General features: G+C 44.2%; 1 protein-coding gene across 1 annotated transcript in view; it reads right to left on the bottom strand.

Moving 5' to 3' along the window:
* Nucleotides 1-19,985, bottom strand: part of ROR2 (ROR family WNT receptor 2) — a 243,156-nt gene extending 223,171 nt beyond the window's left edge. Inside the window, exon 1 of the mRNA XM_090273969.1 lies at nt 19,625-19,985. Coding sequence (XP_090130095.1) covers nt 19,625-19,712 — 88 coding nt within the window. The 5' untranslated portion in view covers nt 19,713-19,985. The remainder of the gene's footprint in view (nt 1-19,624) is intronic.
* Between the last annotated feature and the right edge of the window lie 360 nt (nt 19,986-20,345).

Genomic DNA, 20,345 nt, shown 5'->3' with positions numbered 1-20,345 from the left:
CACAAAAAAAACAAAATATATACCCACAGATGTTCTTTGCAGCACTGTTTTATGTCAGTAGCTACAATCAGAAGTACCTACCCAGTCAAATGAGAAACCAGTCAAATAACTTGCATACATCCAAATGACAGATTTTAGCAAAAGTTAAAAAAATGAGGTACCTGGCATGCACTAACATGGAAAAATTTATAATGATTTATGTGAAACAGCAAACTTCAGTTCAGTATGTATGATATAATCTCATTATATTTAAAAACAAATCTAGGATGCTACATCATGGATGAGTCTTGAAAACAGTATACTCAGTGAAAGACGCCAGATGCAAAGGCTCCTTATTGCATGTACGGTTCTATTTATATGAAATGTCCAGGATAGGCAAATTCAGAGACAGAAAGATTAGTGGTTGTCAGATGCTGAGGCAGGAAATGGGGAGTGACTGCTAATGTAGGGAGTTTACTTTGGGGGTGACAGAATATTCTGAGTCTAGGCAGACAGGGTGGTTGCACAACAATGTAAATAAATGAAATTGCACTGAATTGTGCACTTTAAAATGGTTAATATTATGTCGTGTAATTTTTACCACAATCATTTAAAATAAACAAATAAAGGAGATGCACAGACAAGCATGCTTGCCTAGAAAATGTCTGGAATGAAGCACAGAGACTGCCAGCCAGGTTTATCTGGGGGCCTCTGGGAAGGAAGCATGGGTGGGAGGGAGGTGAGAAGTTATGAGGTGCTATTAATTTTATACCCTTCTCAGTTTTGATTTTTCAAACCATTGTACGTTACTGGGTTTTTGGTAAATACATTAGTCTAACAAAAAAATTAAAACATTACAGAGAAAGCTAAATGAAGTCTCTCTGATCACACCAAGTGCCAGGAGGGGCCTTTTGGAAGTATTTGCCTACATAAAAGACAGAAAATATGTAGTATTTTTTTGGTGAGGGTTTTCACATACTGATTTCTAAATAAATGCCTGCAATTATAAATAGATCATTGGGCCCAAGACAAAGATCTCTCAACGTCATGAGGACCCACCCACCCCCCACCACCCCACACACAGACCCAAAACTTATGGCAGACCCCAATCCATGGCTGGGGAAAAAGCAATTATAAAGAGCATTTTTAAAAATTTAATCCTGGGCAGATCAACTTATAGTCACACTTGGTTTTCGCTCTTTCTTTTTCTTTTTTTTTTTTCTTTTTTTTATGAGCCTGGCTTTTAGACCCCATGGAAATTTGTGGCTAGTTAACTAGAAAGATATAATTTATTTAATAAAAAAAAAAAAAAATGGGCTCATACAGTTTAGCCTAACAAAATAAAAATAAGTCAACCTTATTTGAACTCTGAAAACATTTCACTAATTAGAGGTAATTGTGCCTGGATCTGCCTTGCCAAACAATAGATTTTCCTTCTTCAAAAATAAAATAATAAATGACATAATTTTGCAAATAATGAAGGAAAATAATGGTATACCATAAAAAAAGCTGGCTGAATGTTACCTACAAACAATTATGTGCCGGACCATTATTGATACAATCAGAAGGCTCTATCTGTGGACTCTAGAAAGAAAATACCTGCTAAGAGGGACTCCTAGTGGCTAACTGGACTCAATTTTTTAAAACAGACCCAAGCAGCCATTTCCACATAGAAACTTCTCACACAAACCACATTAGGGACCTCTCACACAAACTACACTTCAAGGAGAGGCCTGCACTAAGCTGCCTGCCCCCCACACTGAACTGCCCACCTGCCCTGTGTTCTTGCCATCTGAGGCATTCCTGTCCAATCAGAGCTGCACAGCTACACCCACCCATCAGCATCTTCACAGACCAATCATAGCAGCTCCACTGTCACCAATCAGGACAGTGCTTTTAAACCAATCAAACTATGAGGATTTGCATAAAGATGGATCAATCGGGAACCGGGAATGGGGATTTTGGTCTATTTAACTCAGCTCCCCTCTGGTTCAGAGAGCACACTTTTCCTTTCCATGGAAGACTAAGGACAGTGTTTTCCCTGCTGGAGCTGAAACACCAAAGATACCTCAGCGGAGCAGAATGGAGCAGACCAAACAAGACTGAAGCAGGTAGAGAAAAGCACAGCAATCTAGTCAAGAGAAACCTTGCTCCAGGGCTGCCCTACAGCCATGCCTCTTCATAATTGAGTGGTTTGCATTGAATAAAGTTTCCTTCTTCACTGCACCCCAAATGCATCTCATTGGGATCCAAAGCATCCACAGTCAGAAGTCCTAACAGTCATTGGGGTACACACTGACACCCATATATACACCCATTCCTAATTCTCCCTCTGCATGACCCCACGCATACCCCATTCTCCAGCACCCAAAGGTGCCTACACCAGCAGCCTCTCCTACAAGCAGCTGGCCATGGACCCTGTGCCCCTGTCCACAGTTTCCATAAAAGCTCTTGAGAGGCTTGCTAGGGACCCACATTGGAAAACTCAGGGCCACTGTCAAGTCAATGATTTTTTTCTGCCCATGGAAACTGTATGCTGCTGGAAAGCTATCCCTGTCTTTGTAACAACGCAGAAGTGAAGAAGTGCCACTGATCCAAAGGACTGAAAAATGCACTTCCAGAGTTCCTTCCCTTACCAGCCCTCCCAGGACTCAGTGAACCCAGACCCACATGCCCCTTCCTCTCCATTTGGCACTTCCAGGGCCTCCCCATTGGGCTAGCCTTCAAGGAGTCCAAGGGCCTCCTACTTCAAAGACCCTCAGACCCTATAAATCAGCAGGCTGACAGCTTCACAATCCCAGCTCCCAAAGATGTCTGCTTTCCTTGGGTTTTGTTTCTGTTGTTATCCAGGCTTCCCTGGGAAAAACAAAGGCCTGGGAGGGGGCCTGGATGGGCTTCTGGCATTTGGGGGCTTTTAGGAGAACCTGTGAGGGTCTTACTCACTAGCTCTGATCTCTGGGAGGCCCCCTGTCAAAGCTCAAATCCCCTCTTAAGAGCCAGGCCATCAGCTAGAGGAAGGTGGAGAAGACCAATAGGTGACTGACCAATGACCCTTGGAGAGGAGGCTGGAAAGGGGGCCAGTAACACAGAAGTGCTCGAAGGTCACCCGGGGCTGGCCGAAGTGCTGTCCAGAGAAGCAGCAAGGGCCCATAAGCACTCCTAGAGGATGGACTTGGCCATGTCAGACTCAGGGCACACATAGAACTTCTACTGGGCCTGGTGAGTCTGTGCTAGACTCCCCAACACTAGCAGCCCTGGGCCAAGCCAGTGAGCTACCACACAAGGCCCAGATGGCTCAGAGATAAGGGGTGTTGGTTAGCAGTGAAACCTTTTTATCAAATAAATTCTTTTGCAGATGCTCCAAAAATCAAATCAATAGAAAACAATACCTGATTAGCATGCACATAAGTGTAGATACGTAGGCAAGAGTCATCTAGGGCTGTCTTAACAAAGTACCACAGCCAAGGCGGCTTAAACAACAGACACTTTAAGGCTCTGTTCTGGAGGCTAGAAGTCAGAGATCAACGTGAGGGCAGGGCTGGGTTCTCTGAGGCCTTCCTCCGTGGCTTGCAGAGCACCTCCCTGTGGTATCACATCAGTTTCCCTCTGTGCAAGTCTCTCTGTGTCCAAATTTTCCCTTTTTATAAGGACACCAGTCATAGTGGATTTGGGCCCACCCTAATGACTTCATTTTGACTTGATTATGTCTGTAAAGACCCCCTCTCCAAATAAGGTCACATTATGAAGTACTGGGAGTTAGGACTCCAATATATCTTTTTTAGGGAAAACACAATTCAACCTATAACAATATAATATTCTCTTCATAAAAAGTAACTAAAAACAATGAACATCCATCTCAATAGCCATAAAAACTTGAAAATGTAAATTTTGGTGGTTTTTAAAATTATTTCCTAATTTTATTGGGATATAACTGACATATATCGCTGGTAAGATTAAGCTGTACCACATAATGGTTTGAATTACATGTATTGTGAAATGATTACCACAATAAGTTTAGTTATCATCCATCATCTCATATAAATACAATACAAAGAAAAATCAAAAATGAAAAATTTTTCTTGTGACAAGAACGCTTAAAATTTACTCTTAACAACTTTCCTATATATCACACAGCAGTGTTGGCTATACTCAACCTTTTGCATATTATATCCTTAGTACTTATAACTGGGGAGTTTGTACCTTTTGACCACCTTCCTCCACCTTTCAGCTTTGTTTTGTTTTAGGTATAGTTGACATACAATATTATATTAGTTTTAGATATATAACATAGTGATTCAACATTTATATACCTTATGAAGTAATCTCCACAGTAAGTTTTGTACCCACCTGACACCACAGTTATTACAATATTATTAATATTACCTGTGCTGTACATCACATCCCAGAGACTTATAACTAGAAGTTTGTACTTCTCAATCTCCTTTCCCTTTTCTACCCATTTACCCAACCCCCTTCCCTCTGGTAACCATCAGTTTGTTCTCTGTATGAGTTTGTGAAACTGTAAATTTTGAAAGACAGCTTCAGTCATATTTCCACCTCAACATCCTTTTCAATATTTTCCATGTTTTACATTAGGTAGCCCCACAGAAATGGGCAAGGGAAGTGGGACTATTTAGCTCAATCACGTGCAGCACATATCATTCTACAACCTGATTTTCTCCCCATCCAGAAACTCTCTTTGAAATCTCCCTCTGGTGACATCCACAGGTCTCCAAATTCATTTTGGCCATTGTACCATAACCCATAGTTGTTGAGACACGGGGCCGGTTATGGCTCCCATGAAAAGACATGTCAATACTTCCAGTTTCTCACCATTAGAAATGGAGCAGCAGGGAACAGCATGCCTCCGAGGCACATACGTTGTTTTTAGAGCAGGCAACAGAATATACGTATTTTAAATGTTAAGACAATGTCAAATTGCCCTCAAAGTGGCAGCTTACATACCACACACATCACCACTGACACATGCCTCCTTACCCACTCTGACTTTAGCCAAAAAACTCAGAAAAACAATGGATTTACTGTCTTATAATCTGCGCTTTCTTAAATCCTAATAAGGCCAAGTTCTTTTCCTAAATTTTTGTCCTTTTATAATTGGGGAACTTATTTTTACTATTTATGTTATGATTTCTTTACAAAGCCCCCTCATCTGTCCTATATGTTATTAACACATTCCAAACCCTCCACACTGAGAAGCACAAAACTGAGTCTTTTGCTGTTGAAAACGGGGAGGGGGGCAGTACACACCTGAAAGTTAAAATGCCTTCCTCCTTCCCTTTCTACACTCAATATCCTTGGTTTTAATAAGCCCACGGCGCTGAGAATGGTGGAGAATGACCCACTTCACACAGGCCACTGTGGGATACTCTCCTGGGCAGGCAGTAGGGTACACCCAGAATGAGGGGTCCAGGAAGAAGGCTCTGGGAAGGGCTGGATTAGATAAAGCTTGATGGACCCTCCCTGTGCGCTCCCCTCCCCATGTCTCCTCCTCAGTGGGGATGGCCCCTGGGCCTCCGCACCAGGCTCCAGCCCTGCCAGCAGCCTTGGGAAGGCAGAGAAGTAGCAGTTGCACCTGCTGCAATGCAGAGCTCAGGCCCAGCAGGAACCCCAGGGTCTAACTGAAGGCTGCTCTGATGGTAAAAACCAAGGTTTGTGGGTACACCTTGCCTAGCTCCCACTGCTGAGAACAGACCAAGTGTAAAGGTCATTTTACACAGAGCTGGGAAAGCCCACAGCACCTGGGTGTCAGGTAACGCTTGCCTTATGACGCTTGCTGCGATTGTATGGAATGGTTCCTACCATTCATGCTTAAGTGTTTCCAGTTAAAAATTAAGGCTGTCTAGGGCTCATTAAGTGGGCCAGAGGGAATGAAACAAAATTAACAGGGCATGGTGACTATTGAAGTTGGGTGAAAAATATGGAGGGGTTTACTACTAGTCTAATTTTACATATGTTTGAAGTTTTCTACAATAAAAAGCTAAGAAAAAATGTGTTAGAAGTTCTTGCAATCCAAACACTAGCTTAAGACTTGGAGATTTTCAGTCCTGTCAATAAAACGCTGTCTGGCCTAGAAGGTATGTGGATCCCACCCACCCCATCCCTGTGTGAGGTCTGACACCATTTCCAGTAAAATTACCATTTGAATCTTTCTTCTAAGAGAACTTGCTTAACTCTATTATTGATTCCACTGGCTACAGCCACGCATCTGCATCACTGAACAATTTTAAGTTCTTTATTTTGAAATAATTTCAAATTCACATAAAAATAGCAAGATACATGCATAAAATGCCCCCAAACTCTTTACCTAAATTCACTCATTTTTCACATTTCACCCCATGTGCTTTATCACTCTCTCTCTATACCCACTGGGTTTCATTCAGAAGGAGGCTGCAGATATCATGCCCTTTAACATTTAACACTCAGTATACACTTCTTAAGAGCAAGGAGCTGCTCCAACAGAACCTCTGTACAACTAACAAATTCAGGAGCATTAACTTGGACAACATTTTTGTATAACATACATCCACATGCAGTTTCATCAGAGGTTCTGCTGACACCATCGGTGTGTCCTCACTCTAGTGTAGGTCCACCTGGAATCTCACTCTGCCCAGGGCTGGCTCGTCCTGTGGCCTGTTCCTTGGCTGAGTTTGTCCTTCACTATAGCCAGCTGTTTCATGAAATGCCCCTTCACCTGGGTCTACTGGTTTGTGTCACCATCAGATTCTGGCTCTGCAGCCCCCGCTGGAATGGCATCTAAGTGATGTCCTTCTTAGAAGGATTGTGTCTGTCCTCCATCCACACGATGATGTGAGCCTTGGCTACCCAATTAGGGTGATGTCTGGGTTCTCCATCTACAGTCATTAACTGTGCTCTTGCCAATAACAAGGACTCTGAGGAAGTACCATGAGCCATGAACACGCCTGCTCCTTGTCCAGCATGGACCTGTTCAATTAAAGTCAGCACTCACTGATGATTCCTGCCCAAATCAACCTGTACAATTATTGCCTCAAATGTGAGTTTTCCAACTCGCTTCACATTTATTAGTTGGCCTTTTGCTGAAAGAAAGTGGCTTCTCACCCTGACCACTGTGACTCAGCTGGTTGGGTATCGTCCTGCTAAGTGAAAGGTCACCAATTCTATTCCCAGTCAGGGCACATGCCTGGGTTACAGGTTTGGTTCCTGGGTCAGGGTGCATATGAGAGGCAACCGATCAATGCTTCTCTCTCACATTAATGTTTCTCTCCTTCTTTTTGTACCTCCCTTCCCCTCTTTCTAAAAAATAAACAAGAAAGTGGCTTCTCTTCACCTTTGCCAGCTTCCACTTATTTATGTTGTTGGCAGCCGTCCGTCTCGAGAGACGATGGTGTAGCTTCTTAAGAGTCCATCTGCACCGCCGAGAATGGCTGTGCAGTCCGACTCGGGAGTTGTTGGCAGCCGTCCGTCTCGAGAGACGATGGTGTAGCTTCTTAAGAGTCCATCTGCACCGCCGAGAATGGCTGTGCAGTCCGACTCGGGAGTGACATGGTAGTATCTGTCTCCTCCTGTGTTGAATCGACATCTTGCGATGACGCTGAAGCTACAGAGCCTGGGCAGGGTAATATGGAGGGTCTGCTGTTGCCCATGCAGCAGACCCCCCTCTCTTCGCAGCTGAAGGGTCCAAGGGAAAGACGGAGTCGATACAGCTTGGCTTCAGGTGCGCCGCAGGAGTTGCCGGTGTTGACTACAACGTCAAACCGCCTTAGGGACTCCGGCTCCGGATTTTCTGTCGGGGTTTACTCCCTTAGCCTTTCCCCTGAAGAGGTATGCCGCAAGGCAGCGGAGGTTTTTTGGAGTCAGAGTTTTCCTTCTCTGACTTATTTATGTAATGCAGTGATTTAAATAATGAGCCCCCAAAATTCATACACATTCAGAATGTCACATGTGAGCTTATTTGGAAATAGTCTTTACAGCCATAGTGAGTCAAGGATTTGGAGATGAAACCATCCTGGCTTTAAAATGGGCCTAACTACAATGACTGCTGTTTTTACAAGAGCTGGAGGGTATCATGAGCATAATGTTCATGATATAGTATTTCTTATAAGTCATCTGGGCAGCAGCTTGGCTAGCTGCCTGCTGAGCAGCCTGGCACCAAGGAATAGACCAGAGTCACACACAGTAACTATGCTCTTCATTCAGCTTTTACTGAATGCAGGTTCACTCAAAGTAGAACATCACATACATTATAACCTACTCACACTCTAACAATCCAAGAGAATTATAACACACACACAGAGCAATCAATGGAGGGTAACAAACCCAAGTCCCAGAATGTCAGTCTGCAGGTCCGGGAGAAAGCATGGTGGGCAAGGGAGTTGTTAGCATCTTGCAAGGAAGGATCTCCAGAGCCAGGTGGGCAACAGAGCAAACAAAGTCCTCAGTCCAGCAGTGCAGAGACTCCAGAGGCTGATTGATGCCAAAGGATATCAGCATGGCTTGGAGCAGAACTCTGGTGTGTGGAGCTCAGCTGTCTCAGCAGCAATCTGGAACCTACCTCAGTTATATCCTTGAAAGTGGTGTACTCCACCCTTCTGGGTCTTTTTGATAAGTGTCTTGACACTCCTGATGGCAAGTGGGGAATTTCCCCCGGAGCCAAGCTGTAGGTGGTCCCGTCTCGCGCTGCAGACATGGCTGTTCTGATCATGTGTACAGTTATCTGAGGTGTGTCTCCTTGCCAGACACGCTAGCATGTCTTAGGTAGTTTCCCTCTTGAACCAAAGTGTCCTGGCTGACTAGCAGCCACTTTGGTTGACATGAGTAACTCTACTTTGTTTTATACACTCAATACTATCCTGACTGGATCAATATTTTATTGGCCCTTCTCTCCACAGAAGGGTCACAGGGACACACAGAGGGGACAACCATATGAAGGAAGAGTGGAGACTGGAGTGACACTGCCTCAAGGCCAGGATTGCCAGGAGGCACCAGGAACTGGAGGCAAAAAGGATTCTCCCTTGTGGCCTTTGGAGTGAGAATGGATCCCTGACACCTCAATTTTGGGCTTTCAACCTCCAGAACTGCAAGAAAATAGATTTCTATTGTTTTAAGTCACCCACTTGGTAGTACTTTGTTACGCCAACCCTGGGAAACTAATACATATAGTTAACTACTTATTTATTTATTATCATAATTTGTTTTGTTCTATGCATAATCCATGCTTGCCCTTATTAATTTGATGCTTAAATTGTCCCAGATTTGACCACTATAACTCCTCCAAGTTGGCACTTGTGTTTTTGATATGTTCCCCCTTTTTATTTTTTTGATCACTTACTTTTCTGGCTCTTCTTGTATTTTTCCTGTCCTGAACCCTTATCAGTCATTTCTTCAAGGCATGCTCCTAGTTCCTTTAATGTGTGACGACATTTAGAAACCAAGATCTGGGCACTAAGACCTCGTGGGTAATGAGGGGCTAGCAAATAACTGTTATGTGTAGGAAAAAATATATTTTAAAAAATATTTTAAAAATTATAAATTATAATCTGAACATACTGTTTTTTAAATATGTGTGTGTATATGAATATGAGTATATGAAATCACAAGTTACACCAATCTTACCAATTCCAATCCAACCCCTCAGGGTTGCTCCTTGCCTTTCTTCTTTCCATACAGCAGTCCTTCTCTGTATCACGGTTCACTTATCGAGGCCTCACTGTATCGCGGGATTTTTTAAAATATTATATTTAATTATTTATCGTGGACTTTTCGCTATATCGCAGGATTTCATGGTATTGTATACGTATCTTGTTAAAGTTATGTAGGTTTAAGAGTGTAGAATATATTTAAGAACATAAGTAGTGTTTATAAAAGTGTGGAAAAGGTTAATAAGGGACTGGGAACAGTTTATATGTGTGTGGTAAGGGTTTATAAAGCCTTAAAATACATATAAATACTAAAATAAATGTAAGGTTCCTACTTTGCAGATATTCACCTACCTCAGGAGGGGTCTAGTACGTAATACCCGCGATGAGTGAGGGAACACTGTATTTGTATCTCCCCTCTTCCACAGTGAGAACCCTGGCTCCAATGCTATCAACACTCTCTTACTTGCCCAATCCCACAATTCACAAAATGGTTTCAGAATTGTTACACCCATTCCACTAGAAGAAACAAACCCACTAAAAGTGTTAAGATCTGTTATCAGGTTGGTTGTTTTTAATCCAGACTGAGGATATAGAGTCAAAGTACTGGGTCCACATTCTCTTAAACTAGGCTTCTTTCTTCCCCTGTCAGCATAGTTACAGTATTCACTTACAATATACGGTAACTGGGTTTATTTACTTGTTTGCACTCATTTTTATATTTCCCATCATCTTTAATGATTTAGTATTATTATTTTTGAACATGTAGAACATTTGCATGTTCCAAAAGTCAAAACTATACAAAAAATATATAACTAAATTAAGAATAGAAAGAAACTACCTTAACATAAAAAAGGCCATATATGATAAGCTCACAGATAACATGATACTCAATGGTGAAAAGCTGGAAGGTTTTCCTCTAGGATCAGGAACAAGACAAGGATGTTCACTTTCACCACTTCTATTAAACACTGGAAGTTCTAAACAAAGCAATTAGACAAAAATAAAAAAATAAGCATCCGAAATTGGAAAGTAAAATTACATCTATTAACAGATGACATATAGATCCACAAAAATTCTATTTGAGATAATAAATGAATTCAGCGAACTTGCATTATACAAAATCAACTGGCAAAAATCAGTTGCATCGCTATACAGTAACAAAGAACAATCCAAAAAGAAAACTGATAAAACAATTTCACGCACAACAGCATCAAAAAACATATATATACTTAGGGACAAATTTAATCAAGTGGGTGAGAGACTTGCACACTGAAAACTACAAAACATTGCTGAGAGAAATTAAAGATCTAAATAATAGCCAGACACCCGTGTTTGTGGACTGGGAAACTTGTTAAGATGTCCATACTACTCAAACCATCTACAGATTCAGTGCAATATTTATCAAAATCCCAATGATATTTTTTGGAATTTCAAGGGCTCCCAAATAGCCAAAACAACCTACATATGTAACTAATGACAAGGGTGCCAAAAACATTCAATGGAGAAAAGACAATTTTTTAACAAAGGGTGCTTGGAAAATTGGATATGTTTATGCAAAAGAATGAAGTTGGACCATTACCTTACACAATATACAAAAATTAACTCAAAATGGGTTAAAGACCTAAACACAAGAGCTAAAGCTATAAACTTTTAGAAGAAAAAAATGACTTTGGACTTAGTAATTATTTATTGCATACGACACTAAAAGCACAGGTAAAACAAGAAAACAACAGATAAATTGGATTCATTAAAATTAAATACTTCTGTATGTTAAAGGACATTTATCAACAAAGTGGAAAGGCAACTCACAGAATGGGAGAAAATACAGAAATATGTGTAAATCATATATCTGATAAGGAGTTAATATCCAGAATATATAGAAGTCTTATAATTCAAACAAAAGAAATCTGATTTTTAAAATGGGCAAAGGATTTGGAGACATTTCTCCAAATATATATACAAACGACCGTGAAATACATACAGATAATATGAAAAGACTCTCGGCATCACTAGTCATTACGAAACACAAATCAAAAGCAAATGAGATACGACTTCATACTCTTTATTAATATTACCAATAAAACAGAAAATAACCAAGTGCTGGCAGTATGGTAGTTCCTCAAAAAATTAGAAATAGAATTACCATATAATCCAGCAATTCCTTTTCTGTGTATATACCCAAAATTGAAAGGACTCAGAAAGACAATTTCATAATAGCATCATTCACAATACCCAAAAGGTGGAAACAACCAAGATGTCCACCAATAGATGGAAAAACAAAATATGCTATCAATATGGTATGTGTGTGTGTGTGTGTGCGTGTGTGCATACACACAATGAAATATTATTCAGGCTTTTAAAAAAATGAAGTACTGACACATGCTACAGCATGAATGAACATTAAAAACCCTATGCTACTTCCAGCCAAGATGAAGGCGAAGAGAGACACGCTGTGTCTCCCTCCACAACTAAGAAGGAATACAACCACCTCAAAACTAGAGACAGCCGAAAGTTCCAGAAAATCGAGCTGCAGGAAGTCCAAACAAAGATATAAAGAAGAAATACTCCTCCAGACAGGTAGGAGGGGCGGACCTGGGGTGGAGAGGACAGGGTGTGGTGGCGGCAGCAGATGCAGCAGGGGCAGGCCAGCAGAAAACACAGTCACACGTTTTAAAAAGTCGGGAGTGTTCCCAGCCCCAGACCAGACCACACAGCTCAGAGTCCCAGCGCTGGAGAAAATCAAGCCTCATTGCTTCTGATTGCGCAAACCAGTAGGGTTGGGGCAGAGGAAGAAACTACCAGTCTCTCACAGAGTCCGCTTGTTTAAAGGGCCCGCACGGTCCTAGAACGTCTGCAGACCCACCCACTCTGGAAACGAAGGCCAAGGCAACAGTTACAGAGGCACCGGTCCCATACGGAGGTGGGAGAAGTGCCTGGAAAATGGGTGAGTGCTGAGCAAGCAGCATTGTTCCCTCTCAGGCCCCTCCCCCATACATAACACCACAACATGGTGAAAGGAGTCGCTCTCTACTGATGAATACCTAAGGCTCTGCCCCTTACGACGTAACAGGAGCGACAGTTTATCTAAGACACAGAGGCAAACACAAGAGCCTGTCAAGATGAGGAGACAGAGAACTATGGTCCAAAAGAGGGAACGGATCAAGGTTGCAGTGGGAGAACTAAGCAATGAGAAGATAGCCGACCTAACAGATGAGGAGATAGCCGACCTAACAGATGCAGAGTTTAAAACACTGGTGATAAAGATGCTCACAGGGCTTGACAGATATGCTTGAGTACGGCAAACACATAAGGGAAGAAGTGAAGGCTATGCTAAATGAAACAAAGGATAATCCACACAAAACCAGTGGGGAAGGGAAGGAAACCAGGGTTTACATCAATGGTTTGATTCATAAGGAAGGAAAAAACAGTCTATCAGTACAAAATGAGGAAACAAAAATTGGAAAAAAAATGAGGAGAAGCTTAGGAACCTGTGGGACAACTTTAAATGTGCCAACATCAGGATCATAGGGGTGCCAGAAGGAGAAGAAGAAGAGCAAGAAATTGAAAGCTTATGTGAAAAAATAATGAAGGAAAAGTTACCAAATTTGGTGAAGGAGATAGACATACAAGTCCAGGAAGCACAGAGAGTCCCAAACAAGCTAGACCCAAAGAGGACCACACCAAAAGACATCATCATTAAAATACCAAAGGTTCAAGATAAAGAGAATCTTAAAAGCAACAAGAGAAAAGCAGAGAGTTACCTAAAAAGGGTTGCCTGTAAGACTCTCAGCTGATTTCTCAAAAGAAACTTTGCAGGCAAGAAGAGACTGGCAAGAAGTATTCAATGTGATGAAAAGCCAGGACCTAAAACCAAGATTACTCTACCCAGCAAAGCTATCATTTAGAATGGAAGGGCAGATAAAGTGCTTCCCAGACAAGGTAAAGTTAAGAGAGTTCATCATCACCAAGCCATTATTATATGATATGTTAAAGGGACTTGTGTAAGAAAAACAAGATCAAAACTATGAACACAAAAATGACAACAAACTCACAAGTATCAACAACTGAACCAAAATAAAAATAAAAACAAAATCCAACTAAGCAAACCAGAATAGGAACAGAATCATAGTATGGGGATCATTTGGAGGGTTATCAGCTGGTAGGGGGGAGGGGAGAAATGGGGAAAAGGTGCAGGGACTAAGAAGCATAATTGGCTGGTACAAAATAGACAGGGGGAGGTTAAGAATAGTATAGGAAAGGGTGAAGTCAAAGAACTTATATGCACGACACATGGGTATGAACTGAGGGGAGTGCGGTTGTTGGAGGGAAGGCGGGTACTGGGGCAGAGGGGAGCAAAGGGGAAAAAATTGGGACTACTGTAACAACATTATCAATAAAATAAGACTAAAAAAAAACCAAAAACTCTATGGTAAATGAAAGAAAAGCCAGACGCAAAAGCACAAATACAGTTGATTCCATTTCTCTGAGGTCCCCAGAGCACTCAGATTCATACAGATAGGAAGCAGAAGGGGGAATGCCAGGAATGGGAAAAGGGGATTGGTAATTAAGTGTTTAATGTAGACAGTTTCAGTTTGGGGAGAAGAAAAAAGTTCTGGATATGGATGGTGGTTATGGTGGCTGAACAATGCGAATATACTTAATGCCACTGAACTTTATACACTTAACAATGGTAAAAAGGGTCTATTTTATGCATACACATAATATATTTTATGCATGTGTTAATAAAAATCTGAGTAACCGATGTCACTTCTAGTTTCTCCATTACGTGCTTGGGGATCTTTTGCAAAATTAAGCAGATGCACAACCAGCCACTCATCCACACCTGTCCTCGTCCTCCATGCTGCTCTACTCTCACTCCCCTCTAACACCCACCTGTCACACTCCCCTACACAAACTGCTTCGTACACTCCCGTCCTCCGCAGTCTCTCACACTCCAGTTCTCCCAGCCTCCCACACTCCTGTCCTCTATCCACCTCTCACACTACTTGAAGACAAGAATGCACCTGGTCACCCTCTCTTCTATAAAATTACTAGGGTCCTCAATTTTTCATTATCCCATGTTATAAAAAGATTATGCTAGGGTTACCTGGGGGTTATTTCACTGTTGGGAAGAAAATTCCCAATTTTCAAATGTTATTTCCCAATGTTCTATAAGTGCTGGAAACACAAAATAACATTCTATAATAGGGCTATAAAGTGGACTTGTACCCAAGGTTTTGTGACCCAGTAATTATACCTGAAGCTTTCTCAGCCTGGGATTCTTCACTCCCTTCCTCTCCAATCTTGTCATCCATTTGTGGGCTGCTCACATGCTAGATGGAACTCTTTTGTCCCCACCCAATTTCTCACCGTCCCCCAAATCCTACTAATTCCCTATAGCTCAGGTTTCCTTGCCTCAGTCATCATACACCTTCTATGTTCCTCTAGGTCAGAGTACTCTACTCTAGTCCCACAGATCAGAGTCAGTTCAGTTCGTTTTTGCCTTTAAATCTCCACAGTCAACGATAGCAAAACAACAACAACAACAACAAAAAACCTCTAAGCAAACAACGGGAAGTACCCCCTGCTCCCAATTCTAGATGTTCCTGAAGCAACAGTGACAAGCACACAAACCCTGGACAAAGAGTAGTAGCCTAATGAGCTTCCCACTGTGAAGTCTGCCAACTGCCACATGCAACTAATAAAATGCAACTAGTTCATTCAGTTCAGTTTAACTAACTTTAACCTAAACAGCTATTGTGTTTAGTGGCTGCTCTAGTCCACCACACAAGTCTCCAGTGAGGATTTCTATAATTTAGCTGGAGGCTGGTTAACTGGCCCTCCCGGAGGTGGGGGTGTGGAAACCATTCTGCAGGAACATTTGAGAGTTGAGGAAACCCTCCCCCACTGGGGGGGGGGCAGTTGGGGAGGACTTGAAGAAGCAGCTACACTCTCCCCAGATAACATCTCAAAAGTGACAGAGTGCTTACTGAAGCTCATTCCAAGAACAATTAAAAACATACCACCTCCCACTAGAACTTAAGACTTTGTAGAGGACAATCCAGAGGACAAGCCACTTATTCTAATTAGGCTAAATTTTTCTGTAATTATTTCCTTCACTTTGGCCTTGAAATTTTTGGTTCTTTCAGAGATAGAACTTAAAAATAAATAAATAAATAAAAGGCCATAAATCTCAACAATGGTGCTAACCACACCAACATAATTCCCTATTTTTGAAAAGCTTTTTGAAAATTTCCACCATTATTCAACAATTCCTTGGCCACTCTGTTAATATGATTTTAAGCAGATCACACTCCAGACGTATTTTATGACAACTGCACATTCAAGCACAACCATCCCACCCTTATTTCCAACTTGGCAAACTCCCTGACCAAACCAAATAAATACTAGAAGTGGGAGGATGGTGCAAACCCAGCCAATGCAGCCATAATTAATGGGCTGAGCTCCTTGTTGTGCTTAGATTTTTATTTCAAAACTCAAGAAGCCCTCACTGTTGCTGAACTAACATTTCTGTTACAGTGCAGTAGTCAAGCAACACAAAACCAAAGATCTCAAAGGGTCACTGAGAAGCAATGTTTTCTGAACGAGTCCATTTAGCCCAATGGTCCTTTCATGAAATTGCTACTGGCCACACAAAATGCAGCCTTAACCAGCTCTGAATGCATCCTCTGCAAAGCAATTCCCCCATTACTTTGCTTTGAAACCTTTCATGCATGCTATTCATGGAATCCACTTGGTGGTCTCTGGTCACTACAAGATCCCCAAAGAAGGAAATATCTTAATGACAACTTTCTTTACCAGGAACAGAGTCACAGCCTGTAAGGACACCCCCTTCCTCGTGGGGCACAGCAGAGTAAACCCAAAGCTTAGCAGCCAGTCCTCCTCCATATGTCCATATGGCAACCACAGGATTGGGGGTGGGACACAGGTCCCCCTCCAGGTTTCCAAGAAATGGACAAACACCAAAAGGCCTCTGGCATTAGAAGATAGTTATAAAACGGGTGTGTATGTGTGCGTGCAGGTAACACTTAGCAGCCCACTTTCTTTTTCCTCACTACAACTTGGAATTAGTATACAAATTTCTGTACTTAATCAGACTGCGAAGGTGGGGTGTTACCTTCTGCAGATTAGGGAGGCCCAGTCTTTCACACCCAGTTCTACTTCAATGATAATGATAATTTCCCACATCCGGTCCTCCCTGGAATACTTTTTAAAGGAGTGGCACCTCTCCAGCTGAAACCTGGCTTTAGAAATCTCCTTTAGCGGATTCCATCTTCCCTACCTGTCAGACAGGCTGCTCCCCCCACTCCTGCATCTTCATCCCCTTGATCTCAGGGAAAAAGATTCCTAAAAAAGGGAAGGATAAAATTCTGACTCCACCAGGCTTAAACATCTCTGAGGGTAAACTAAGGCAAATCATGCCCTAACAAACAATGACATACAGGTACCAATTACAGCTGTACTTCGACAAAATAATAGGAAGAAGGTTTACCAATCAAAATAGAAGTTATTTCACAATGCCTCATCATGAATCTGCAGATCACTGTCGCCAAAACTACCCCTGGTAAATGCACACATTTGAACTGGTGTTGCTTTTTTTTTTTTGCATGCAAAATGTTAAGCAGAATTCTTGACAGTGTTCTAACCATGACATGTTGTGCTAATGGGAAGTTCAGCTCACTGACTAGAGCCCCTCAACAGTCATTCACCGCTTCGTTGTACAGCAGCTTACATTGGATTTCACACAGGTCACTAGTGTTCAGAGTCTCAGGATGGCATTCTTTATCAAGTAGATGCGAGAGTTAAAATTGCTCTCACTACTAAACACTGAAACATTTTCAATGTGCACTGCTTCTTTGCTTGGTACACAGTCATAATAAGAAAAACATGTTGACTTACTACATACATTAAAACATTTCTTTTTCCACAAAGTCTTCTTATTCAAGATGTTTTCATTTACTTCCAAATGGATCACTATTGTTATTTATTACAACCATCACTCCAGGGATCCCAGCCAGAAGTAAACACTGCACTGGGGGGAGGGGGAGGTTGGACCCTTAATCTCCATTCCCAGCCTATCCAACCTAAGTGGGGCACTTTTAAGTCCTTTTGAATTAACCTTCCGGTGTTTTTACACAGTAAGTTACATTTTGTGTATGAAACACTAAAATTACAGGGATTCCTCATTAAGAGTAGAAAAGATGCCAAACACCCAAATCTCCTTCCTGTAATCATAAAACTGATTCATATTTTGAATATGATCATATTCTTTGAATTTTCAGCTAATGTCAGAAGAGAGAGAATTATAAACAGCTTTCCTATTCCCTCCCCTAGGGAGATTACGATTATTTTACCGAAAAAATAAAATTACCTACATACGGGATTTAAAAATTAACAAAAATGACACAGGATTGGTTTGTTCCTCAAAGCCTCTTAAATTTGACTGAAAATTACGACGCCAATGTTTAAACTACTCAGCCCGAAATTCGAGCCACTTCCCTATTCTCCTTACAACCTTGATGCAAGCAACAGAACCATCACTCTTTACCATATTATCCACCTCCAGCTCCACTCCCCGCACCCCTCCCCCTGAAAATGCAACTAAAATATCCCCCTTCACATTTCTGCCCCTAGCCCGGGAGTGGCCACCACGCCCACGCTACGAAACTGCAAGTGGAGTCCTGGAGTTTGACACCCCACTCACATCTTCCCGGCCAACGGCGCTGCAAATGAGCCCACTGACTCTAAAGGGAGAAGAGTTCTGCAAGTGGAGGAATGCAGAAATCCACAGGAATGTTGTCAGAATCCCCCTGACTGACTTCGAATGTACCAACTTACCATTAACCGTGCGCCCTGGGCGGTTGACGCTTTAAGGGAAACCAATGTTACTGCAAACCCCCTTCCCAAGTCACGGAACCATAAGTGTCCAGCGTAATCGGCAACTGCTTAAACTTAGAGGATCCTCAGAAAAGGTCGCCCAGCATTTCTGAGTCGTTGGACTGGTCCCCGGAGCGCGCAGCTGGCAGCAGGGCACCCTTAAAGCTGAGCCCCTTCCCCGCGCGGGTCCCGTAATTCTCACCTGCCTGCAGGAACGCGGAGGTAGGGGCACAGTTCGAGACCTCGGCAACACTCAAACACACTTACGTGTAAAGGGGGCGGCTCACGTTTTAGGACTTGAGTTGAACCTCATCCTGTAAACCTCCGCCCTGGAGGCTTCGCGCCCTCCCCCATTCGGCAGAGCGCCCGGAATCCGGCCGCGCGGCGCACAGTCCGTGATGCTCTCTGGGTCTGGCCCGCGTGGGAGGATGCCGCCTCTTTCGCCACCCCGGGCGGGTACTTCGAGGCCCCCTGTGAACCTCGAGGCAAGTCCTATGCGCCGTGGAGCCCAAGGAGCCAAGCCTGCGCAGTGTCTCCCGGGGACAGTGGGTGTCCCTCGAGGAGAGTGCCACCACGGAACCGGGCCTGTCCCTCCAAACCGCGCGGGCCTCGTCCCGTATCCTGGGGTAAAGCCCGAAAGTGGCCTGGCCCCCAGGGGTCCAAAGACCACCCAGGGACCGCCGACCTCAAGCACAGGGTACGCTGCTTCGGCCACCACCCGGCGGTGGGGGAGGGGGAGGGGCCAACAAAAGGGAAGCCGAAGCCCAGCTCAACCAAGCGGCGGGGGTCGGGAGTCCGCTTTCCGGGGCCACGAGGGGCTCCAGTTTGGATTGGAGCTTCGGGGGTAATCCTGGGGAGGAGGGTAGAGTCAAGGTACTTGTAAGCACGGGCCACGTCTGAGGACCAGGGGCCTGGCTGCGTTCACACTCACGACCCTCAGAAACCCCCGGCGAGGGGCTCCCCGTGGAGCCGCCCGCCTGGCCTCTGGAAACACTTAGCTGGCCTCGGAGCGCGCCTTATTGGAAGCAGCCCCGGCTGCGCGGCGCGGGTCGGGAGCTAAGAAAGAGACGGACTCGAGCCAAGAGCCCCCGCCGGCGCACGCGTCCTACCTGAGGTCCGCGGCGCGAACAGCAGGAGCGCAGCGGCTGCCCAGACGACCAGGGGGCAAAGCAGCGGCACCGCCGGGCCCCGGGCCATGCCGCCGGCCGAGAGGGCCGGGCGCGGGGGCCGGTGCAGCGCTGGGGGCCAGGCGCCACCACCCCTGTCGGCCACGCGTCCGCTGCCCTTCCTCCCGAGTGCTTCGCAAGCTGGTCCCTTTCGAGGAACTCGCGGTCCGCCTCTTCTCCCGGCCGGATGCGTCGCTCAGCTCCGGCGGACAGAGAGACTCCGGGACACGAACTTGGGCGTCCGGCAGCCGGGACTGGCGCGAGGGGCGGACCGCGGACGCGCAGGAGGCAGGGTCCCGGGCTCGCCCGCCCCGGTGGGCCGAGCGAGGCTGCTGCAGGCGCCCTCTGCCGGATGGACGCACCTGCGGCTGGCGTGGCGAGCGGGAGGCTGGGGGCTGAGACCACTGGCAGCCACTTCGTCCTGAGACTTCCCTTCCGCTCCCGCCCTCGGGCGTGCGCCTCAGGATGCTTGGCTGCAAAGGTGGCACCTCGCGGGTGTCCATCCACACCCACCTTCAGGATGCGGGAGCCCGGGGACCTGGTCGCTGCGCCTTGCCAGCCTCCACCAAAGCAAATCAGAGAGCCACCTAGTCCCAGAAACCACCAGCGCGTGAGCAAGAGAAGCGAGGGCTTGGAGAAGGGAAACGTTAAGGAAAGGAAAGGG

Source organism: Furipterus horrens, unplaced genomic scaffold (genome assembly GCF_987537825.1).
Source record: "Furipterus horrens unplaced genomic scaffold, mFurHor1.1.pri manual_scaffold_4, whole genome shotgun sequence".
Classification (NCBI taxonomy): Eukaryota; Metazoa; Chordata; class Mammalia; order Chiroptera; family Furipteridae; genus Furipterus; species Furipterus horrens.
This window is presented reverse-complemented; position numbering and strand designations above follow the sequence as displayed.